The sequence below is a fragment of the Bos indicus genome, chromosome 8 (genome assembly GCF_029378745.1).
Source record: "Bos indicus isolate NIAB-ARS_2022 breed Sahiwal x Tharparkar chromosome 8, NIAB-ARS_B.indTharparkar_mat_pri_1.0, whole genome shotgun sequence".
NCBI lineage: Eukaryota > Metazoa > Chordata > Mammalia > Artiodactyla > Bovidae > Bos > Bos indicus.
This window is the reverse complement of record NC_091767.1, coordinates 78233694-78259583: the sequence shown is the minus strand read 5'-3', so window position 1 is coordinate 78259583 and position 25890 is coordinate 78233694. Positions and strand designations below refer to the sequence as shown.

At 43.3% G+C, this 25890-nt stretch overlaps 1 protein-coding gene across 8 annotated transcripts in view; it reads right to left on the bottom strand.

Moving 5' to 3' along the window:
- The window catches only part of NTRK2 (neurotrophic receptor tyrosine kinase 2), a 413238-nt gene that overhangs the window by 69099 nt on the left and 318249 nt on the right, over positions 1 to 25890 (bottom strand). For all 8 annotated transcript variants that reach the window (XR_011568150.1, XM_070795052.1, XM_070795054.1 and 5 more), the window contains 2 exons: positions 20083 to 20255; positions 11805 to 12039 (listed from right to left, as the gene is read on the bottom strand). Coding sequence is in view for 7 of the 8 variants with exons in the window: in XM_070795052.1 (XP_070651153.1) it covers positions 11805 to 12039; positions 20083 to 20255 (408 nt within the window). In the remaining variant the exon portion in view is untranslated. The remainder of the gene's footprint in view (positions 1 to 11804; positions 12040 to 20082; positions 20256 to 25890) is intronic.

Genomic DNA, 25890 nt, shown 5'->3' with positions numbered 1-25890 from the left:
GTATTGAACCTGGACTGGCGATTTATTTAACATATGATAATATATATGTTTCAATGCTACTCTCTCAAATCATCCCACCCTCACCTTCTCCCACAGAGTCCAACAGTCTGTTCTTTACATCTGTGTCTCTTTTGCTGTCTCGCATATAGGGTCATGGTTACCCTCTTTCTAAATTCCATATATATGCATTAATATACTGTATTGGTGTTTTTCTTTCTGACTTACTTCACTCTGTATAATAAGCTTCAGTTTCATCTACCTCATTAGAACTGATTTAAATGCATTCTTTTTAATAGCTGAGTAATATTCCATTGTGTACATGTACCATAGCTTTCTTATCCATTCATCTGCTGATGGACATCTAGGTTGCTTCCATGTCCTGGCTATTATAAACAGTGCTGTGATGAACACTGGGGTACACGTGTCTCTTTCAATTCTGGTTTCCTCAGTGTGTATGTCCAGCAGTGGGATTGCTGGATCATATGGCAGTTCTATTTCCAGTTTTTTTAAGGAATCTCCACACTGTTCTCCATAGTGGCTGTACTAGTTTGCATTCCCACCAACAGTGTAAGAGGATTCCTTTTTCTCTGCACCCTCTCCAGCATTTATTGTTTGTAGACTTTGATAGCAACCATTCTGACTGGTGTGAGATGGTACCTCATTGTGGTTTTGATTTGCATTTCTCTGATAATGAGTGATGTTGAGCATCTTTTCATGTATTTGTTAGCCATTTGTACGTCTTCTTTGGAGAAATGTCTGTTTAGATTTTTGGCCCATTTTTTGATTGGGTTGCTTATTTTTCTGGAATTGAGCTGCAGGAGTTGCTTGTATGTTTTTGAGATTAATTCTTTGTCAGTTGCTTCATTCTTTCTTTAAGACTCAAATCAAATTCTATTTCTCTCCCAGATTTCATCCCACATGCCAATAAAAATCAATTTATATCTACACTTCACAACATGCCTAGCATTAGAGTGATTCATTATGTTTCTTCTCCCCAAGAGATTTGTGGTTTTCTTTAGGGAACAGAATATATCTCATTCAGAATCTACATTTTGGAGAGACACGGCTAAAAATTATATATGCAATACCATATTGGACGAATTCAGTCCTTATCCATCCAAGGTGTTCTGTCTCTGACCACAGGACAAAGACTGTGGGAAAATGTGAAAAGTGTAGAGTGTTATTAATATTCTGCTCACACAGCTTTTTCCAAAGCTTTCTTGAACTAGTTCCCATTTTGAGCCTTGGGAATCTCTCAGAGGTAACAAGGAAGCTTAGATAATTTTCTCTTGCTCAACACTCACTGAAGATGGAGAAAATCTACTCTCTTACGAAAGTAATAATCTTGTGTAGGCAGGAAAACTTTGATTGTAGAAGAAGTATTATGTAAATGTAAGTTACTTAATTAAAAAGAAAAAACCCTTCACAGGAAGTAACTGATCTAAAGAGGTGGGAGCACTTGTTTTCTTTACTGCAGCTTACACATAGTTCACTGATAGATTTTTTAATGACATATTAATCATCATTGAGAGATGGCAACTGTCTTCTACTTTTAGGCAAAGTGGAGTGACAGGGAAAGACTATACCGTCTCGTCAGAAACAACCAAAAACTGACTTAAATATGTATATGAATCAATGATTTTCAAGACACTAGATAATAGGAAATTAGAGATCATGATTCTTGAGAGATTAGAAACAAACATAGTGAGTCCCATGGTTGCCAAGATTAATTCATTCATTGGTGGAGCACAGCATGCTCCTTGAGTTGAGGACATGGAGCTGAGAGCCCGGAGAGATCAAGGTGACTAGAGTGGATAAGACACAAAACCAGAGAAGAGAGAGCAGCACACAGAAAACTCTGAGGATCTACAGAAGGTGCCTTTCAAGTATTCAGCTGAGTATTGATCATTGCATGCAAGTGAGGACACTCTTAATGGCTGGGAAAGAACAACCCCAAAGGATCAGTGCCCACTGCTCACACAGGACCAGGAATACTGCCAGTTCCCATGAAGCAGAGTGAAAATCTCATGATTCATGGGGAATTAGGTAGAGTGCCTAGTAGATCTTGCCTCAGCAATAGGGAATTATTAGTTCTAAAGTAAGCAATGGTTTCGAAATGCCTAATAAATCATACCAGCAACACACAAAGGGATCAAATAGTTTCAAGGTATTATAATCACATTGCAGAACAAAGCTTAAAAATATTTTTAGTAAGGCAAAATATCCAGCATACAGCAAGATAAAATTCACAATGTCTGGCATCCAATCTAAAATCATAAGGTATACAAAGCACTTGGAAAACATGATCCATGATAAAGAGAAAAATCAAACAATGAAAATGGATCCAGGATGGACACACATGATGGAACTACAGGCAAACATACTGAAACATTTATTACACATTTATAAAGCATAATTATAAAATTATAGTTTTATAATATAAACATTTAAATATAAGTTTAATATACAAATATAAATTCAAATATAAAATGTTTATAATAAACATTTATTATAAAAGTTAATTAGAGTTGATTAGAATGGAAGATATAAGAAAAGGTCCATACAGAACTTGTAGGAATGAAAACGTGAATAAGTGATATGAAAACTACAATGAATGGGAATGAAGGAAAATAAAACACTGCAGAAGAAAAAATTATGGAAGTTGAAGACAAAATAATAGAAATTATCCAAAATGAAACACACAAAGAAAAGAGAATCCAAAAATATAAAAAGAGCTCAGTGAGCCACGAGGAAGCTTTAAGTGACTTAGCAAAAGTGAAATTGGAGTCCCTTGCAAGTAAGTGAGGGCATAGAAGAAATATTTGAACAAATAATGGCCCAAAATATTCAAATTGATGAAAATTATAAGCCCACAAAACCCAATGAAACCCAATGAATCCAAGGGAAAATCTTTAAAGGAGCTTGAGGAAAAAGATGCATTATATACAGAGGAATAAAACTCTCCTATTGAAAAATGCCTGCCATTTTATTTTTTAGCAGTTAATATGTGGCACTTCAATTTATTTTACTCAGCAAGCTTTAAAGGCAGATGCTCATTGAGAATAAAGAAACAGAGGCCATGATGGCACCTAAGGTGAGCATGGAAAGGTTTCTTTGCTCTTCTCAAAGCCACTCACTTTGGCTTCCTTTTCACCTGTAGTACAATCACAGTTTATCTAGATCTTCAGAAAGCCACTGATCTCTGCTACTAAGTTCAGTCCTTGGTCTTGGCCCATGTGTGGTCAGTGAGGTATAAGAAGGAGTCTTTGCAGAAGAGTTCTGGGAAAGAGTTACTTCCTGATGAAAGAAAGGTATATAGGTAGAAATTATTTTTTCCCTGCAGCCATCCTGGCTCCTTTCTACTCCAATTGCAGTTTTGACATGTTTGGAATTGAGGCAACCATCCTTCAGCCATGAATAAAAGACCAAGAAAATGTCAGGTGCCAGTAAATTACTCTGACACTGGAAAGCTTCCAAACCCATGAGAAAACTGCCCACCTGTAAATTTCTTGTAGTGTGAAAAAAAGCAACTCCCTATCTGCTTGGCCTACTACTAGTAGCTAAATGCTAAGTGCATTATAACTGCTAGGAAAGGGAAATCAGATATTTAAACTTTTGTCTTTAGGATCACAGTTGGATGCTCTTTTCTTTATATTGTTGTTAGGTCTTTATTGTCAGTGTCCTTTTTAAGGGGCTCTGGTCTCAGTGATGCAAAGATATGGAATGTGACAGATATAAGATAGCTGAAGCCTAACTGCTTCCAGATGGGTAAAAATGGTAGAAAGTATCTACTGAAGATACTTCTCAGTAGTATGAGAAATCAGAACCCTTCTGGTCCATGCACATCAAAGGGCTATTGCCTACCATCCTTCCCAGCTCACCTGAAAACACCGATTTCTGTATTGCAGTTCTTCTGTGTACAAAGAGGAAGGGCTCTTGATTTCAAGAATAAGAGACTCAGAAGACTAAAAAACAAGAGGATTTATCCCATCATCTGCTAACAGACTCCACTAGTTGGTAAATGGATGGAACCAGGGCTCTGAACCAGGCCAGCTCTTTTGCGCAGACTTTGGCCACTTTCTATAGCCCTTCTGAAAAGACCACAAGTCCCAGTAATAGATTAAAGGCTCTAAGGAGTTCTGTAGCAAGGAAATTATTGCTTACCTTAGTGATCATGGATCTCTTTTACTGGTGAAAGAGATGGATCAGCTAATGGATCTAGTTTGAGAGACACTGCACTAGACCAATCAAATACATACAGCAGTGGAGATCTGGGGATCTGTTGGGCAGATCTATTTTCATAAACTAATGCAATCTGACATGTCACTTTCTGGCATAAAATCTCTCAGTAGCTTCCCACTGACAAAAGGACCAAGTTCAAAGAATTTGGCATAGCAAAGAGGCAGCTGTGAAGTCTGATGATAATGTGAATAGCCTACTTTTTTAGCCTCAAGGGTATGTAAAGGAGCCTCATTCTCAGGGCATGCATTATGGTATTTTTGCACCATTTCTTTTGCTATGATACCTCCAATGCCAAGAATTCCCCCCTCCCCTCATCGTCCACAGCCTTCTTGCCAATAGATAAATTTCTGGTTCATATCTTAAATACCAGTTCAAATGCCTTGTCTTTGTGAACTTGACTCTTATGTCCTAAAGCAGACTGGTAGCTTTCTTTTTAGGGTTTCTTATACATATTTCTATTGATATTTCAGCATCCATCACATTGTGTTCAGTTACTCAGTTGTGTCCAGCTCTGTGCGATCCCATGGACTGTAGCCCATAAGTCTCCTCTGTCCATTGAATTTTCCAGGCAAGAATTCTGAAATGGGTTGCCAATTCCTAATCCAGGGGATCTTCCCAACCCAGGGATGGAACTCTCTTATGTCTCCTGCATTGGCAGGTGGATTCTTTATCACTAGCACCAACTGGGAAGCCCCTTCATCACATGGTGCTGTGTGTGCTCAGTCACTTCAGTAGTGTCTAACTCTTTGTGATCATATGGACTGTAGTCCACCAGGCTCCTCTGTCCATGGGATTCTCCAGGCAAAAATACTGGAGTGGGTTGCCATGCCCTCCTCCAGGGGGGATCTTCCCAATCCAGAGATCAAACTCACATCTCCTACATTGCAGGCAGATTCTTTACTGCCGAGCTACCAGGGAAGCCATTATCACACGTCTAAAGACTCTGCCTTTATTATTTAGTACAGTATCTAGCCTGTGGCAGCTGCTTCATTAATGTGTGTTGAATGAATGAATAAATGGACACTCACCCACCCTGTTACAACTCCAAAGCATATGTGAAAGGTTCTTAGGGAGGCTTGAATACAAATTGAGTCAATTTAGAATCTTAAAACAATTTATGCAAATCTACTTTAACATAGAATTAGCCTGAATTCAATGTTCTGATTTCTGCCCAACAGGCAGGTTCCTCTGAACTGTGCTTTTTCTCTCACTGTTGTTCAAGGCATAAAATTAAAGATGATTTCATAGAATAAAACATCTCTTATGTTTCTGGGGCCACTTTAATCAGAAAAACCTAACCAGAAAGGTCTATAATTGTTTGTGTGAAAGTTAAGAGTCATCATGTGAGTATGTATTAAGGAGAAAAATAAGGAAATGGTATCTGCAAAAGAGAGTTAATGACATAGAGAGCATTTTTCTTTCAGGAAGAAGATGTGTTGCCTTTTTAAATGAATGTTTTTTCCTGGTTTTAAGGGTTCTAGGCAAATATATCAGAGGAAGTTTGCCCACTATAGTGTTAATGTAAATAAGTTTCAGCTCTGGGCTTTCTACTGAAAATAAATTGTCTGAGATAAAGATGTCCCTATAACTCTAACTTTACTTCCTGAAGGCAGTGCTCCTAGACCCAGCACCAGGCCTGTCTGAAAGTCTGAGTATCTTAAGTTTTCATCAATAGAGCTAAAAAGACACATTCATCAAGGCTTTTCCTCATATGTGTCCTATTCAGCATACCTAGTCTGTGCCGTGCACTCTGCCAGTTTGCACAGATATAAAGATATATAAGATTGTCCTCTCTCTGCTGTCACATCAATGAGAAGACATGAGCAGATTTCCATGAGGCAAAATACTCCGTGCTGTAACGCTTATTTCTAGGAAGTATTGAGGGATCACAGATTTGTCAGCCGTTGTTCTGCATGGAGGAAGTCAGGGAGGTGGTGGAACTGAAGTTATCTCTTAGGAATCAGCAGTTATCACCAGGTAGACACAGTGTTGCTCCCCATAGCCGGGATGACCTGAGCATTTTACACAGCACAGTAAAAACATCAATGGAATGAGTTAAGATCTACCTATCTACTCAACAATCTATCTACTCATCTATCTACCTATTTATAATCTACCTGCCTATCTACTTAGAAATGCTCACATTACAAGCAAATAGTCCTTAAAAAAATAAACACTTTTTTTTTTCCAAGACCAAAGTATAAAAATTAACCCTAGATTATTTCTTATGTGCTTGTCCAGTTTTTAAATTACCTAAGCCTTCTCTCCTCTATGGTTCAGGACTTTATTTTCTAGTTTATCACCCTTTTTCCTCCAGGGTAGGCAGAGTAAGGGACAAAGTACCTAAAGTTCAAAACAGTTCTTTTTACTACTTGTTGTATCAGCTTATTTTAACAAAACTTGTCTTCCTTTCTCTCTGCTGTTGATAAACTGTATTAAGCACTTGCAGATGATTTCCGGACTTGTTTATATAATTTTAACACTTTAGGATTCTCACCATGGCCTTTAACCAAGTTAGATTCACTTGCTTCTTTAAATGTCCATTATTAATGAGCTTTCTAATTCTGTTTCCCTGTTTTTTCTTTTTTAATTTTATTTTATTTTTAAACTTTACATAATTGTATTAGTTTTGCCAAATATCGAAATGAATCCGCCACAGGTATACATGTGTTCCCCATCCTGAACCCTCCTGCCTCCTCCCTCCCCATACCATCCCTCTGGGTCGTCCCAGTGCACTAGCCCCAAGCATCCAGTATCGTGTATCAAACCTGGACTGGCAATTCGTTTCTTACATGATATTTTACATGTTTCAATGTCATTCTCCCAAATCTTCCCACCCTCTCCCTCTCCCACAGAGTCCATAAGACTGTTCTATACATCAGTGTCTCTTTTGCTGTCTCGTACACCGGGTTATTGTTACCATCTTTCTAAATTCCATATATATGCGTTAGTATACTGTATTTATGTTTTTCCTTCTGGCTTACTTCACTCTGTATAATAGGCTCCAGTTTCATCCACCTCATTAGAACTGATCCAAATGTATTCTTTTTAATGGCTGAGTAATACTCCATTGTGTATATGTACCACAGCTTTCTTATCCATTCATCTGCTGATGGACATCTAGGTTGCTTCCATGTCCTGGCTATTATAAACAGTGCTGCAATGAACATTGGGCCAGAAAAATAAACGATCCCTGTTTTTTCTTAAGTGAAAGATGAATTAAAGGATAGGATTGCTTACCCCCACCACCATAAAACTAAAATTCAAAGTGTTGTATAAGACTTAAAAGTGAGGATTTCAGATCTTTGGGGCTCTGTATTCACCAATGGTCACCATTCATTTTAAAGGCATGTTGAAACCAAATCATGGAAAATACTAAAGCACACATTTAAAAAAATTCAGTGGATCCACTGAGGCATAGTAATGATCAAGTAGACTGAGATCCTAAGTCTCTGACAGGCAGAATGTGACAGAAATCTGGTTCAGATGTTTCCTAAATGTCAGGCTTTGCCAGTGGAGGGAAGGAATAAAAACGAAATGAAAGACTGGTACTGCAGAGCTGCTAATTAAAACAATTCAGAGAACATAAATGCTAGAGTAATTTTGGACCTGCCATATCAGGCTGGTTTCAATGCAAATGTAGTGTTCCGATTTCTTCCTTCTTTAGGAAGATATAATTAGCTCAGCTGCAACAGGGTGGAAGCTTTGAGGCAGCCGTTTCCTGGTGCTGCCAGCTCCCCCATGATGGAGGAACAGCTGCCACCCGCCCCTCCTGCCATGGATCACACAGAGCTGGGGCCACCCCACAAGGCAGCTCACAAGCCACCATGAGCAGAAAGCTCAGGCTGCCAGTGGAATTTGTTCTTGCTTAAAGAAAAAGAACATGTAACTCCTTAATCCAGTTGACTCCATGCCCAAACAACATCTTTCCATGGAAGATACCCTTGGTAAAGACAAAAGTCCTCATCTACTACTGTGCAGGAAGGATATTAACAGTGGTGATGATGATAGCCCACATCAGCCACAGCAGTTCCCCACCTTGGAGTGTGAAGGCTTTTGAAGAAATTAAGAACAAAATAATTACAAAAATGTGCCCACAAATGAGCTGTAAGGAGAACAGATTCCCCAGCTTCCATGGCAGAAAATATGAAGAGAAACCATGATGGGGATGGGCTTAACACTAAGCTTATGGATGATCCAACAGGTGGGTAACTTACATGGAAGCAAAAGTGTCCTGGGAGGTAGCCACACAAAGTCATGCTGAATTCACATGTAGAAACAGAGCAACAGCTTCTACTTGTCCATTGGACAAACTTAAGAGAATGAACTCCATGGATAGGCTTTTGATATTTGAATAAGCAAAGATATTCTACAAATGAGTTCTATGACAATAAATACTTTCATGGAACCAAAAAGTAGATTACCATTTGAAAATTTTAGAGACAGCAAAATGAAATTCATAATTTATTTTTTCTAAGCTACTACTAAATCGGCCAGTTCTTATGCTCATTACCCACTTCATACCAAATCCCACCAGGCTCACCTGTCACAGAGGTCAAGGTAAGGCTGGTTCTTTCTCCTCATCCTCAAAGGGAACAACAAACAACAAAGTGAACATATAAACCTTGAGGCTGCAACTAAGTAGGGACCATGGTGGGGGGATTAAATCAGTGTGGCACCTGAAGCACATTTCTTAATGACTAGGATAGTTCTGTGAAGAACATCTAACAAATAAAGAAACTGGGAATCATTATTTCCTCCAATCTATTCAGCAGGAAATATTTCAAGAAAATGTCACTAAGTGGAGGATTTTCTTTTTAACAAAATCAGAATATACAGTAGATGACAAATGACAGTGTTTTAAAATGCATAAATGACCAAGGCTAAATTCTCATGTCTATAATGATGGTCATTGCTTTGCTAGTTTTAAGGCTTTTTAAATTGATATATAATTCTTATACCATAATATTCATCCTTTTAAAGTACATGTTCACTTATTTTTATTATATTTATACACATACTAAACAACCATCACACTACACAATTATGGAACATTTTCATCACTCCAAAAAGAAATTCCATATCCAGAACCAGTCACTTATTCTACATTGTCCCCCAGCTTCTGGCAACCACTAATCTACCTCCTGCTTTGTGGATTTGCCTATTCTGGATATTCCGTATAAATGGAATCACGTAGTATGTGACCTTTTGTGCTTGGTTTCCTTCACTTAACCATAATAATGTTTTCAAGGTTCACATTGTAGCATGAATCAGTACATCATTCCTTTTAATTAATGAATAATAGTCCATCACACGGATGATCTCATTTTGTTTATCTGTTTACTATTTGATGGACCCTTAAACTGTTTCCACTTTTGAGCTATTATGAATAATGCTGCTATTTCATTTGTGTACCTGTGTGTGTGTGTGTGTGTACATATGGTTTTAATTCTCTTGGGTATATACCAAGGAGTAGAATTTCTGAGTTATATGATGACTCTCTTTTGTACATTTTGAGGAACTGCCAAACTATTTTTAAAGCAACTGCACCAATTTAGGTTCCCACCAGCAATTTATGAGGGTTCCAATTTCTCCGCATCCCCGTTAACACTTCTTATTGTCTGTTTTGCCCAGTGGATGTGAAGCGGTACCTCATTGTGGTTTTGAGTTACATTTCCCTAATGACTGATGATGTTGAGCATCATTTTATGTACCTATTGGCCATTTGTATATTTTCTTTGGGGGCACCAAGAGAAACTTAAAAATATTTCACCTATTTTGTAATTGGGTAATTTATCTTCATATTGTTAAGGTTTTCAGTCTTTTTCTTCAGAATTATTTTTCCAGAGAATGTATAAAAAGTCACTGAGTTCCACCTCATTCAGTCACAGCTTTGAGAATGAAGCATAGCTTTATTGATTTGGATAATAATAAAGTTGAAAATATTTACTGAGCACTTATTTTGTACCAGGCCACTCTGAAACCTTTATTAACTTACTGTGAAAGGGAGAGCCATTGCCAGGGCCACATATTTCTTCCCTGGATGCTCATCAAGATCAGTAAAGATTGTTTTTAAGGAAGAACCCATGTGTTCGTTTGTCTCCTTGGACAGGGAAATGCCCCCATCTCTCCACTTCCTATCAAGGAAGCAGAGCTAACAGAGAACACACATCCATTGGCATGTAACCTCCTGCTATGTTTTAGCTTTCTAGACCAAACTAGTCATCATTAGACTTAGAACAGGTGCTTATCAAAATGCTTATCACAATGCTTATCAAAATGACAAAGGAAGAAACCCCACAAAACAATCTACAGAAGAATATGCAGCTAAGCAATGGGTTCATTGTCTTAGACTAATTGTAGCAAAGTCAGCTCAGCTAAAAGGCAGACATTGAGGTGAGGGAGGCTGCAAGGAGGAGTACAGGAGACAAAAGGAGGAGGTTCTTCCTCAAAGATAAGTCATAATGGGAGGAGCAAAGGCAAGGACAGGCATGTTCTTCACCAGGCCAAATCTAGTACAAAAGTTAGTTCAGTTATAGGTTTTATCTTTTTAGGTGATATATTTCTGGAACACTTATTTCTTTTTCTACCTACATCCCTCTGCCCTTAAAAATCAAGCATGACAACAAGAAAAAAAAAATGGGGGATTTGAGATGGTAGAACATGACCCCAAATCTTCACTTTCAGTATCACAACTTCCCATTTTCCAGAAATGACCCTTTTCTTTCATACCCGAGTTCTGAGATCTCAGTTAACAAATCTAATACTCCAAGGGGGCCAACTCCAGGTAATCAGTGGATCTGCATCATTGAATACAGTTCTAGCCATTAGCATGTTAAAGGGTGGAACCTCTTACCATGATGGCCACCAACCAAGACGGTTCTCAGTGGGAACCTCCAACACCTTAGTGTACCTTCATTTATGTGAATAAATTCACCTAAAGTCAAACCTCAAACAAAAGGCTCCAGGCATAATTTCACAGAATAAAAACCAAACCTCTAAATCCTTTAACTTTGTGGCCTCCTAAAGTCCTCAGGCTTCCCCTCGCACAACTCTCATGTTGAAATCTTTCTCTTAACAATATCTAGAGAACCATGGAAAGGGCAGGATGGTGTTGCGGGCTGAATTATGTCCTCCCCAGATTTACATGTAGAAGCCTTAGCCCCTAGTATCCCACAATACAGTTGTATTCAGAGATGGGCTTTTAAAGAGGTGATTAAGCTAAAATGAGGCCATTAGGGCGGGCTGTAAACCAGTCTGACTGGCATTCTTATAAGAAGAAATTTAGACACAGAGAGAGACCCCAGGGATGTATGTGCACAAAGAAAAGACCATGTGAGGCCGTACACAGCAAGAAGGCACAAGGAGAGGAGCCTTAAAAGAAAACAGCCCTACTGTCAGCTTGAGCTTGGACTTCCAGCCCCCAGCACTGTGTGAAAATCATCTTCTGTTGTGCAAGCCACTGAGCCTGCAGTATTCTGTTGTGGCAGCCCAAGCACATGAATACAAGAGGTCCCCAGGGAAGGAGGGCCCTGGGCCTCCTCACGGGTACAGCCACTCACCCTGTAGTAGTCGGTGCTGTACACGTCCCGGGACATGCCGAAGTCCCCGATCTTCACCAGGAGATTCTCGCCCACCAGGCAGTTCCGGGTGGCTAGGTCTCGGTGCACGAAGTGCTGCGATGCCAGGTAGACCATGCCTGCAGCGATCTGCTGGGCAATGTGCAGCATCTGCGACTGCGTCAGCTCCGTCGGTGGGTTGCCCTCGGCCATCAGCACTGCATCCGGTCCATGCGCCCTGGACAGGACACGAAAGGCCTCATGGAGCCTCGGCTCTTTGCCTTGAGGGGTCCTGTGCCCCTCATCAGCTGCTGGTGTGGGAGGATACTGCTTGCCTTAGCAAAAATAGGAGGCAAGGACAATCCATCCATAGTTTTCCCCCCAAAGCCTCCACAGTACCCAGGCTTCATTTCCCAGAAAATCTAACATTTCCAGGACCCTGTGGGCCTGAACAGTGCTCCCTCAACATACAGACAGGTTCACCTTTTAGGGCTCTGGAACTATGCTAGGGTCAGGCACTGGCTAGATTCCAAACCCTAGAAAGCAGTGGGTGACTGAAGCAAAAAACAAGTGAACAAAAAATATGCAAATTAAAATAAAACACTGGAGGAGAGTTTCACTCTCCTGGAGTCAGGAGTCATTGCATCCCAGCAGGAGCCCCAACTCTCCCCCTCTCAGCCACATCCTGCAGCAGAGGGTCCTCACCCAGGCTGGTCCCTCCAGAGTGCAGTTCTAATCTCCCCCACTTCACCCGTTCCATGGCTCAACATGGTTTCAAGCTACCCTTGTCATCCTCAAGCCCAGCTTGGCAAAATAACTGGGCATCTTCATCCCAGGCATTCATTCCCAGTGAAAAATGCCATCTCCTTCAGTTCAGTCCCATCCCTGATCTCCAGCTCCATCTGCACCGGCCATCACAGAGGGCAGAGGGCAGCTTTTTGAATCACAATACATTTAGTCTCTCACTGGGGCAACTTTTGTTCCCCATACTATGTGTGGGGAGTGGTGAAGTATGGTGCAGTTGTATATCTTCTTTATATTCTGTCTTATCCAGTTTTCTCCCAGCTGTGTGGCAACTTAAGGCATCTGAACAGTGGCATGTGCTTCAGGGAAGGGAGGGTCTCAGTCTTAGGATGCCACTGTTAACCCCTTACCTCCACCCCGCATTCCCCAACTTGGAATCCTGCCTGGTGAGCTAAGACTGGAGTCACTGCCCTGATGGACTGAGGGGGCGCTGCCGGGCCAGGAGGAAAGACTACTTTTGCTGCTGGACCTGCCAGGACAGTCTAAGGGCTTCTCCCTCCCAAAGGCAAACAAGGGAGAAGATCCTTCAGGACAGTTGGAAGCACTTCAAATAAACATAGAAGATTCTAAACAAATTTTAAAGTGGGTGACCCCATCCACAGCGTTCCAGAGCTGTATCACTATTTGAAAATAACAGCCAGAATTATCCAAGAACATACGACTTGTTTTACTCCTCCTCCTACCGGCTAGCCCCACAGCCCCTCCCACCGCGGCTTCAGCCACAGTGGCTCCCAAAACACACTGTCACCAGACATTTTGTTCTTGCATTTTCAGAGAATAAGCACTGGACAAGGAGCTGGGGAATTTCCCAGTTCTGACTGCGTCCAGCCCTACGGCCTGGGAAAGTCTTTTAGCGAGTCCAGTTTGTTGTTGTTGCTCTTCAGTTGTTCAGTTATGTCTGACTCTTTGTGACCCCATGGATTGCAGCACACCAGGCTTCCCTGTCCTTCACTATCTCCTGAAGTTTGCTCAAACTCATATCATTCAGTCAATGATGCCCAATCTGTAATTTTCTCATTAGTCAAAAATCCAAAGGTCTATTATGTTGGGTTATCATTTGATTTGGCTGTAGTTGCTAAGTTGTGTCTGACTCTTGTGACCCAATGGACCATAGCCTGCCAGGCTCCTCTGTCCATGGGATTTCCTAGGCAAGAATACTGGAGTGGGTAGCCATTTGCTTCTCCAAGGGATCTTCCTGATCCAGGGATCAAACTTGGATCTCCTCCATTGCAGGTGGATTCTTTACTGACTGAGCCACTGGGGCTGTCACTTAGGTTCCTTTTATCTGAAAACATCTGGATATAACTTTTCTGTTTTTGTATAAGGCAAATTCTAACACATTTATTTCACCTCCATTCAAACTCCAGCCCTGACTGCCAGTGGTCACACTGAGGAGAATACAGGAAAAGCCTTGGCTTCTTTCTGCTCAGACTCTCTTCTTCTGGAGTAAGAAGTCTTACAGTGCAGTGCCCAAGGTTCTAGGTTATCAGAAATGAATCTGATCTCCTTCTAACATGCTAGCTTTGACCTCAGTGGGTGCAGACATCTCTGGGCCTGCTTCTTCATTCTGTGAAGTGGGGAGACTGACTATACCTACTTAATACAATTACGCTGATAGAAGAGGCTTTAGACACCGCTTGTATGGTGCCTTGTGGATTTTCACTTGAAAGCCAGAGGGAAAGGCTTTGAAATAAAGTTTTCCTTAAAAAAAAGAAATGGATGGTGATATGAAAACATGCATTACCCCCTGTGCATTTCTTTTTGTGGTTGGCCTGTGACGAGGCTCTCAGAACTGGCCCCGTCCCCTCACTAAAGGTTACTCAAGCCCAATCCTTCCAGCACTAAAGGGGCAGGGGAAAGTGACAGTATTTTCACTCATCATAGGAAATGCCAGGAAAGGGATCTAGAGATGCACATAAATTATGAGAAATCCTGAAACACCCCGAGAATGTAAGCCAGGGTGAAATCGTCACAGATTTCAGTTCAAAGAGTGAACGACTGTGACGACAGGTGATCTGTGGCTGAAATGAGGCTGTGTACCCTCTCACCGACGCGATGGACATGCATTTGACTAGGCTTTGGGAGTTGGTGATGGACAGGGAAGCCTGGCGTGCTGCAGCCCATGGGGTCGCAAAGAGTCGGACATGACTGAGCAACTGAACTGATGGACTGCCCCCTCCTATCACGTGTGCCTGTGTATTGAGGTTGCATGCAGGCATGTCAAGTTGCTTCAGTCATTTCCAACTCTCTGCTACCCTATGGGCCAAAGCCCTCCAGGCTCCTCTGTCCATGGGATTCTCCAGGCAAGAATACTGGAGTAGATGTTGTCCCCACAGACTTTCTTCTCTGACACATTTTCCTCTTTATTTTGGTTGATGGATCCGTAATCCTGGGAGTTACACCTTCTGCATTATGGCAGCACCCGGATTGATCTGTCCTCCAGTTTCTACAGGCACTGGACAGAGCTTCCACAAAATTAGCACTGGGAACTTCATGGAGCCACTGGAAGTTTCAGGAACTGTACAGTTTAAGGAACAAGTTAATTGCTGAGAAAAAGTGGAAGGGGGAGAGGGTACTGCTGTGTTTAGAAATGGCATCACATGGCTTGTACAGTCTGGATCATTTTGACCCTCTATAACCTCATGAATGGGCTTCCTAGGTGGTGCTGGTGGTAAATAATCCACCTGCCAATGCAGGAGACCTAAGATATGTGGGTTCAATCCCTGGGAAGGGAAGATCCCCTGGAGGAGGGCATGGCAACCCACTGTACTATTCTTGCATGGAGAATCCCATGGAGAGAGGAGCCTGGAGGGCTATGGTCCATAGGATAGCAGAGAGTTGGAAACGACTGAAGCAGTTTGGCTCACCTGCACACAACCTCATGAATACACACGCACACGTGATAGAAGAGGGGACACAGCATTATTTCAGCCCCAGAAATCCAGACTCCTCTAAGAATCTTTCTGCGGCAGAGACTTTAGGAAAGAGAAAAAGTTAGAGTCCAGTGCCAAAGGCCACCTCTGTGTATGTAAAACCCCCATCCTGCAGCAGTCTCCTCCACAGCACTGGAAAGCAGGGGCTCTCCAGGGCCCCCTGCCCTGTGCCCCCTCCCCTGGGGGGTGGGGCTGGCTCCTGCATTGTTAACCAGACATTTCTCCTGCTCAGTTCTGGGTATCTTGAGTAGAAAGTCCTGGTGTAAAAAGAGGGCAGGCAAGGCTTTTAGATAAGTTCTTAAGAGGAGTGCAAGCAAAGGCGACAACACGTCTCTGCTTCAGCCCACAGGGTACCCGCAGCTCCTGGAAATAACAACATGTTTCACCTCTTTCAGGAGAACATGCCTCAAGAGGGGAGAGCCCCTCTGGGCTTGGGGAGCAGGTGGCAGGGTCAGGATTCTGACCAGGGAGGCGTCCCCTCCCTGCCTTGGCCTGTTGTCTCCCAGTGTGGGTGGCAGAAGCACTCAGCCACACTCTTGTGGCTCTTCAGTTCAGTTCAGTTGCTCAGTTGTGTTTGACTCTTTGCAACCTCATGAACTGCAGCACGCCAGGCCTCCCTGTCCATCACCAACTCCCGAAGTCTACCCAAACCCATTGTGACTCTCAGCTCAGTTCAGTTCAGTTCAGTCGCTCAGTCGTGTCCGACTCTTTGCAACTCCATGAACCGCAGCACGCCACGCCTCCCTGTCCATCACCAACTCCCGGGGTCTACCCAAACCCATTGTGACTCTAGAACACTACAAAACACTGCTTCCCTTCTGGTTTTTAATGGTCCCTTCAAGAGGAAGTGTTGATGTGGTCGAGACAATGGGGTTTGCAGCCAGGGGCTGTGGGTTTGAATCTCAGCTCTGACATTCACTAGTCCTGTGACTGTTTTTTCAACTGTATACTGCTGATGTTACTGTGCTTTGTGCTGTGCTAAGTTACGTCAGTCGTGTCTAGTTCTTTGCAACCCCATGGACTGTAGCCCGCCAAGCTCCTCTGTCCATGGGATTCTCCAGGCAAGAATGCTGGAGTGGGTTGCCATGCCCTCCTCCAGGGGATCTTTTCCACCCAGGGGTTGAACATGCATCTCTTAGGTCTCCTGCATTGGCATGTGGATTTTTTACTGCCAGCACCACATAGGAAGCCCCAGGGATAATGGTAATAATAGCTTATTAAGTTGATACATTTAAAACATTTAGAATGCTTAGAAAGACTCAAAAAATAGCTGTTTTGTTTGGCTTTGCCAGGAGGCTTGAGGGATATTAGTTCCCTGACCAGGTTTTAAACCTGGTTCCCAGCAATGAAATTCCCTTGCCCTAACCACTGGACTGCCAGGGAACTCCCAATAAAGAGCTGTTATCACTTGAAAAAAGGGCCCTTTTCTATATTCCCTTCATTGGAAGGTAATTTAGGAGAATTCTAAGAGGAAAAATTGTAACCTCCTTGAAAGCAAGGACCATGCTTGACTCCTCATCTCCCAGCCAACCTAACATAAGGCCTGTTCCTGTTGGTCCTCAATGGCTTTGGGATGAATAAAAGGGGTGGGAGGATAACTGTAGACATCTGTCTTCACAGAGAACTTCCAGTGATACTTAAGGACACAATTCATGGCAGCATAAGGGCATGGTTCCCTCCCAGAAGGAGAGGACAGACTGTAGTTCACAGCACATCCTTGCACCTGAGAACCTGATTCTTGGCATAGAAAACCTTTTGCTCCCAGAATTCAGCAGGTTCTGAAATTGAGCAGAGGAGGTTTTCAACAACTCCCTGCCCTGTACAAGCTGCCAAGGGAGAATCAGGTGCCTGATCCTCTGGAAGGCATGGAAGAGAGCTAGGGATGGAGCTGAGAGTGAAGGAATCAACACACACACACACATGTGCACAGTCTGAGCTCACAGAGGCATTTACTTGAGTCCAGGTGAGTACATTTGAATTTATTATTCTACAGTTTGGGGAAAGCACCATTTTAAAATAGGGACATAGCCTAGAACATGGGAATAGAAGGGAATTAGTTCTCCTTTAAGCAGCTAGACCTCAATTAAATGCAGCTTCTTTTCTTCCTTTCACATTAGATGAGTCAAACTGTGTACAAGCTCCCACTGTCCTCTCTCCTACCACCTGTGTATGTGTATTCATGGGGCTAGAGACGGTCGAAATGATCCAGACTGTACAAGCCATGGGCTGCCATTTCTAAACACAGTAGTACCTCTCCCCATTTCACTTTCTGTCAGCAACTGACTTACTCCTTAAATTATACATTTCCCGAACCTTCCAGTGGCTGCATGAAGCTACTGGTACTGATTTTATTGGAAATCTCTCTCTAGTGCCTGTAGAAACTGGAGGAAGACAGAGTAGTCTAAGTGCTGCAGTAACGCAAAAGGTGTAACTTTCCCAGGATTATGGACCCCTCAACCAAAATGAAGAGGAAAATGTGTCAGAGAAGAAGGGCTATGGGTGCAACATCTATTGATTACCTGCTGTCACAATGGGTTTCCCTGATGGCTCAGACAGTAAAGAACTTGCCTGTAATGCAGGAAATCTGGGTTTGATCCATGGGTCTGGAAGAGCCCCTGGAGAAAGATATGGCTATCCACTCCAGTATTCTTGCCTGGAGAATCACATGGACAGAGGAGCCTGGCGGGCTATAGTCCATGGAGTCGCAAATAGTCAGACATGACTGAGCAACTAACAATACACTAGCCTTTTCTAACACACAACATTAGCCATCACAATAGTCCTAACACCAGTCCATGAGGTGGGTGTTATTATACCCCTTTTGCAGGTGAGAAAACTGAGGCCAGTGAGGAACATCTTCCTTATTTCTCTTAAGTTAAACTATCTACCAAGAAATCATAGCTAACAACTGCTAATCTTTCAAAGATTAGTTACATTTTAAAGAAAACAGCATGTTAGAGCCAGATGTGTCTTTGAGGGGATCTAACTCAGACCCACCTGAGGGTTGAGGTGATTGAGGCAAAGTGGGTTGGGGACCCCAACAGTGGGCCCCAAGCAGCAGATGCAGAACAGGAAGGAAAACTGTGTCTTCCAGCCCTTACCACTGAGACTTCTTACTTTTCTCATTGTGTAAGATCTTAAATGTGTGGCTTCCATTTGCACATCTGCTTAATGTAAATAAAAGCATCACTTGATTTCCTTCACCAAGGAGTATCGGGATCAACACACTTATTCTCTCCCCTGGTAGATACAGGATAAGAAAACTCACTATGGGTTCCAGTAGGGTGACCACAACCATCCTCTATCTCCCACATCAAACCCAGCTCCCTTCAGTTTCCCTCACTGAGGTAGTTGGTGTATGAGTAGAAATCACTAGTAGCAGGATTCAAGCTTCTGCTTGTTGAAAACATCCTACAGGCTTCTATGCCACGAGCTTTCTATTCATTCTAATTCAGCCTCATGCTTACCCTGCTGGCTCAGTAGTGCCATCAGAACAGCTAAGAGACTTGCCCAAGGTCATTCAGCTAATACATGCCAGAGCTGAGATTCAACTCCAGCGCAGCATCCTGCCTGGATCATAAGTGTCCCCTCACTAACGACACTAGGACACTGCTCTGCGATGCCTTTTACTTTGTGAGGTGTCTCTCACTTGCTATATCTTGCAGCCCCTCCCAGACTCCTGCACCCATTGCCCCAAGGAAGGGACCTGCCTGAGAACCTGCCATTGAAACAAGACCCCGTTTGGCCAGTGTGGAAATCCAAGCAACAACCCTATTTAGCAGCCCAAGAACTCCCTTTTATCTGCCATGCTTCCCCTTTCCTCATTTTGCCACCTTCCAGTTTCTCCCTGACCACACAACCCCCAGATGAAGCTGGCCATCTTTTCCTGACTTCAGGGACTTGACTTGAGTCCCAATCCTGAGTCTTCCCTAGACCTGTCCTTCCTTCTAGATGTTTCACTCTTTTGATGGTGTTCTTTTCACTCAGTCCTCTGACCTACTGACCTCCTGGTTCTGCTTTCTGTCCTCAGAACAGAGTCCAAATGTTCATCTTTCCAGCCATGACTCCTCGTACCTCCTTGTCTAAACCTCCCCTCACCCTGGTTTTTAACGTTGTCGGGTGTCTCCAAGACTCATCACTCTCACCAGCCCAAGCCTTTTCCTGTGACACCTGGGAGCCTGAGCTCTTGCTGTTTCTTTTATCAGAACAACACTCTTCCCTTATCCACGAGGCAAACTCCTACAGATCCTAAGGCCCATCTCAGATGTACATGCCATGTACCATTTAATAAACCAACACTCAATAAATGCAGGTGGGAAGGAATGGAATCGTTAGTGTCACATTAGTAGGATTTGTTGGTTCAGGAAAAGAAGCAATGCAGTGGACTTGGGCTCTTTTTCTGCGGCAGGCGTTGGTGTTGTCACCAGGATAGGTGGTTCCAGAGAAAGGTCCAGGGGCCCCTTGGTCATTCCTGGGAACTTCCTGTCCTCACCCCCAGCTCATATGGAGCCTACCTCCCACCTGGCTCCCGGCGTCTCCCGTACCTGAGGAATTTGTTTAGGTCCCCGTGCTTCATGTACTCGAAGACCATTATGAGTGGGTCGCCCTCCACGCAGACGCCATAGAACTTGACAATGTGCTCGTGCTGGAGGTTGGTCAGCAGCTCGGCCTCGCGGTGGAAGTCCTTGCGTGCATTGTCGCTGGCATCCTTCAGCGTCTGAGGACCGGGGGCAGAGAAGAGAAATCAACACAGCTTAGACTGAGGGTATGAGAGGGAAGCTGTCAAGAAGTAATTATTCTAGGGGGCTTGAGGTTCCTGGATGGGAAGGACATTCATCCCATGTATCACACACTCCGGTATCAAAAAATTGAAAACAAACAAAAAAAATGTTTGTATGAAGAACTGAGGAAAAGCTCCTTCTGGATATGCAAAGTTTTACAGTTTACGAAGAATTTGCATAGGGGTTCTCCATTAAGCGACTGACATGAACTTTTCTTTTTACAGGATGTTGAATATATTTCCTTGTGCTATATAGTAGGTCCTTGTTTATTTTATATATATTAAATAGTAGTGTATATCTCTTAAACTCAGATTCCCAGTTTATCCATCCCTCCTTCTTTCCTCTTTGGTAAACATAAGTTTGTTTTCTAGGTCTGTGAGTCTATTTCCGTTTTATAAATAAGTTCCTTTGTATCATTTTTTAGATTCCACAAATATTTGTCTTTCTCTGTATGATGGTATAATAATCTTTAGGTCCATACATGTTGCTGCAGATGGCATTATTTTGTTCTTTTTTATGGCAGATTAATATTCCATTGTATATATGTACCACTTTTTCTTTATTCATTCATCTGTTGATAGGCATTTAGGCTGTTTTCTTGACTGTTATGTCTTGGCTATTATGAATAGTGCAGGTATAAACATTAAGCTGCAAGTATCTTTTTGAATTAAAGTTTTCATCTTTTCTGGATATATGTCATGAGTGGGATTGCTGGATCATACAGCAACTCTATTTTTAGTTTTTTAAGGAACTTCCATACTGTTCTCTATAATGGCTGTACCGACTTACATTCTGACCAACAATGTAGGAAGGCTCCCTTTTTGCCACGTGCTCTCCAGCGTGCGTTATTTGCAGACTTTCTGATGATGGCCATTCTGAGCAGTGTGAGGTACAGCTGTTAAGATTTTTATCATCATCGTTTTTAACCATGGTCTGGTCCCAGTCATTACCTCTCCCATTTGGGGGCCATTTGGGCTTCCCTCATAGCTCAGTCGGTAAAAACTCTGCCTGCAATGCAGGAGACCCCGGTTCGATTCCTGGGTTGGGAAGATCCCCTGGAGAAGGGATAGGCTACCTACTCCAGTATTCCTGGGCTTCCCTTGTGGCTCAGCTGGTAAAGAATCCACCTGCAATGCAGGAGACCTGGGTTCAATCCCTGGGTTGGGAAGATTCCCTGGAGAAGGGAGAGGCTACCCACTCCAGTATTCTGGCCTGGAGAATTCCAGGGACTATACAGTCTATCGGGTCGCAAAGAGTCGGACACAACTGAGCAACTTTCACTTTCACTTTCACTTGTACTTTCTAGGCTGCCCTGTGCACCTCACCCCTACTCATATAAACTTTGTAAAGCTTTATATTATGAAAATATTTGCTAGAGAGAAGAACATAATAAACCCTCAGATACCCATCTTCCAGCTTCAACAATGAAGACATCTCCAGTCTTTATTACGTAAGCTCTCCAAAAAGACTTCCCCAGCTTGTGCCCCACTCACTGCTGGCTCAGGAAATGTCTGTGCAAGCGAGCTCATGAAGGCCAGTCATGCTGCCACAAAAACCATGTCCAAGAGCATGCAGACGGGCTCTGGTGCCTCTAGTTCTCTGTTCATTCCATCCTGCCTCCCACCACAGTGTCACAACAGGCACAACAAGCATTTGTTGATGCCACACACATGCTGAGCTCCTGTCCTATGCCAATCCCTGACCACAGCTGCAGCGTCATCAAGAAAATGTTGACCTAAATAGCGCCCTCAGACACTCATGAACAAATAGGGTGATAAATCACAATTATAATTCAACCTCCAGACACAGTGCCTGACTGAAAGAACTGGCTCCCCTGCACCTTTATCCAGCTTGATCTCTTGACATGCCTGTCTTGAAACTTATGCTTCCACCTTATGAAATATCTAAAGCTGCCCAAATGACACTGGCCACATTCCTCCTGCCCTGTCCATGTTCATCTCTCTGCCTGGTATGCTGACTTGGCTGTAGTCACCAATGTTGGAGGCTGAATAATACCCTGCCCCAAAGGTATCCACATTCTAGTCCCTGAATATGTTACCTTACGTGGCAAAGGGGACTTTACAAATATGATTAGGTTAAGGATCTTGATGTGGGGAGATGACCCTAGGTTATCTGAGTGACTTCAATGTCATCACAAATAAGGATCCTTATGAGAGACAGGCAGGAGGTTTTTCCAATAGTCATGTGTGGATGTGAGTGTTGGACCATAAAGAGGGCTGAGCGCTGAAGAATTGATGCTTTTGAACTGTGGTGCTGGAGGAGACTCTTGAGAGTCCCTTGGACTGCAAGGAGATCCAACAATCTTAAAGGAAATCAACACTGAATATTCATTGGAAGGACTGACGCTGAAGCTGAAGCTCCAATATTTGGTCACCTGATGTGAAGAGCAACTTACTGGAAAAGACCCCGATTCTGGGAAAGATTGAAGGCAGGAGGAGAAGGGGATGACAGAGGATGAGATGGTTGGATGGCATCATCAACTCAATGGACATGAGTTTGAGCAGACTCCAGGAGATGGTGAAGGACAGGTAAGCCTGGCATGCTGCAGTCCATTGGGTCTCAAAGAGTCAGACACGACTTAGTGACTGAACAACAACAAAGAGGAACAAGAGAGAGAAGCTATTAGTATAGAAGCAGAGATGAGAGAGGAGAGAAGATACTATACTGCCGGCTTGGAAGAAGGAAGAAGAGGCCCGAGCCAAGGAATATGGGGAGCCTCTAAAATCCAGACAAGGCAAGGAAAAGAATTCTACCCTAGACTCTCCAGAAGGAGCCAAAGCATCTTGACCTTAACTAAGAAAACCTAATTTCAGGTATCTGCCCCCAACACTGTGAGAGAAATGATTTGTGTTGTTTCAGCCCCTGAATTTGTAGTAATCTGTTACAGCACCTGTAAGAATATGTAGACTACCACTACACCCGGTTAACACCTAGCAGTCCTCCAAGACTAGGCTCTGCCATCACCTTCCTGAGAAGTGTTCACTGACACATGGATTGTTGTCACATCCCTGTGGCCTGGCCTCCCAGGCGAGGTTGGACAACCCCCATAGGTACACCTCATCCCAGCTCTATCATATCACCGGCATATACACTCTAATTGCATGTGTATTTGCTTATCTCTGGTATAGAAGGTGAGCTCCTTGACCCAGGGACTGTGTCTCTACCTCTGCACTGCTGGCACTGGGCACAGTACCAGGCACATGGTGTATAGTCCAGAGGTGTTTGTGGAATGGGTGATAAAGGCCATGAGAAGCAAACACTGGGAGCAAAAGAGGAGGTCAGAGGGAAGCCCAAAGGACTCCTCCTGGGAGAGGTGGCATGTGACTCCCTTCTCCAAGGAGACTGTAGTAAGTCATGATCAAAGTTAGATGGCAAATGGGAGCATCTATTTTCACTTAAGTAGACACTGGAACAGAATGAAAGCACTGTCATCCACCAGGTGTGCCCTGAGTGCAGGGCTCAGCACTGTGTCCTGTGTCTAAGAACTCTGTCAGGCACTTGGTGGTCATTGTGTAGCTCACTGCCTTGAGTCTGATCTCCCTGTGTGGATGCATCTGACCTGGACAACAAATGGACCTTGGGATATGCCACATGTCGGGATCCCTGATGAGAAGATGAGATGGAGTTTGGTGGGCAAGACACGTATTATGGTTATTCTGGAAGAGCATGGCATCTGGTCCCATCACTTCATGGGAAATAGATGGGGAAACAGTGGAAACAGTGTCAGACTTTACTTTGGGGGGCTCCAAAATCACTACAGATGGTGACTGCAGCCATGAAATTAAAAGACGCTTACTCCTTGGAAGAAAAGTTCTGACTAGGTAGCATATTCAAAAGCAGAGACATTACTTTGCCAACAAAGTTTCGTCTAGTCAAGGCTATGGTTTTTCCAGTGGTCATGTATGGATGTGAGAGTTGGACTGTGAAGAAAGCTGAGCGCTGAAGAATTGATGCTTTTGAACTGTGGTGTTGGAGAAGACTCTTGAGAGTCCCTTGGACTGCAAGGAGATCCAACCAGTCCATTCTGAAGGAGATCAGCCCTGGGATTTCTTTGGAAGGAATGATGCTAAAGCTGAAAGTCCAATACTTTGGCCACCTCATGCGAAGAGTTGACTCATTGGAAAAGACTCTGATGCTGGGAGGGATTGGGGGAAGGAGGAGAAGGGGACGACAGAGGATGAGATAGCTGGATGGCATCACTGACTCGATGGATGTGAGTCTGAGTGAAGTCTGGGAGTTGGTGATGGACAGGGAGGCCTGGCGTGCTGTGATTCTTGGGGTCGCAAAGAGTTGGACATGACTGAGCGACTGAACTGAACTGAACTGAACTGGGATTCATACCTGTGGGAGGAATTGGGCAAAGAGTGAGGCTAAGCTGTGATGCAGTCTAATAGAAGCTCATCTTCCCTGCAGGATGAGCCTTCAGAGTGGTCCTGAGTTGGGCAAAGGGGGCTGGGCCTTTATAGCCCCTTAACAATCAACCATTGGATGGGGGACACACCAGGAAGGGAGTATGACCTTGAGTGGACTTGCTGAGCCTTCATAAGTTGCTGGCAGCCAAGGACTGTCTGTTGCAGCTTTCCCAGCAACTCAGGAAGCAAGTCCTTCATTCCCAGGGGGTCTGGGTGGTCTGTCATTGAGTTTACCACACAATGAGTTTGCAATATGCAATCGACCCCACCTAAGACTGTTCTCCAGACAGTACACTGAGAATACACAGGGCCTGCCTTGCATAAGCAACAGGAAATATGAGCAGCAGCAAGATCATGAAGTCTCTTCTGTTACAACCTTGCCAGAAGCTAGCATTTTCATGAACTGCCTTTAGTAGGATTTGAAGCTTTCTTTCAGTGACCTGACCTAAGGAGACAGGGATTATAGGTATACTTCTTATTAGACCAGACACAGTTGCTTCTTAGGTCAAATTCTAGAGATCCTGGAGATGTCATTCCAAAAAAAAAAGTGTCTGGTGATGGGGTTCACTATTCTCACTCAAGAATGTAGTTTTCTGAGAAGTGTCCCTAAATGCACCACTGGTTCTGCTTGGAAAGTGAGCAGATTTGGGCCAGTGAGTGCTCAGAGAGGCCATAAAGCTGTGATAGTCGTTGCTATAGAAACTGCACATTTCTTCATATAATAACAAAATGAACAGTGACTGAAAATTTGAGGTCTAGGGCTCTGCTCCTGTTCAGCTCAGAAAACAGGGCTCATACACTTTCAAACTAATCTCTTCTCATATCTGTTGCATTCCCAGTGAGAAGAACTTATCTTGGCGATTTGTTTACCTTGGTTTCACCCATCGGCAAGTTCTTAGCTGCTTTTTTTTCAATCTACCCACTGTTTTGTAGATGAGGTGAACAGATGGACATGAAGAGATGTCCCTCATGTCCTTATCAGCTTTGGGCTCACAGAGCAAAACACACATGGAGCATTTCTTACACTCAGATTTTCATTATGATTTTGGTAAGTGCCCATCTCCCCTACGTCCTTTGACAGAAATATGTTGTGTTCACACATTTATCACTGGCTGCCAATCTCAGTGTCTGGCAACTT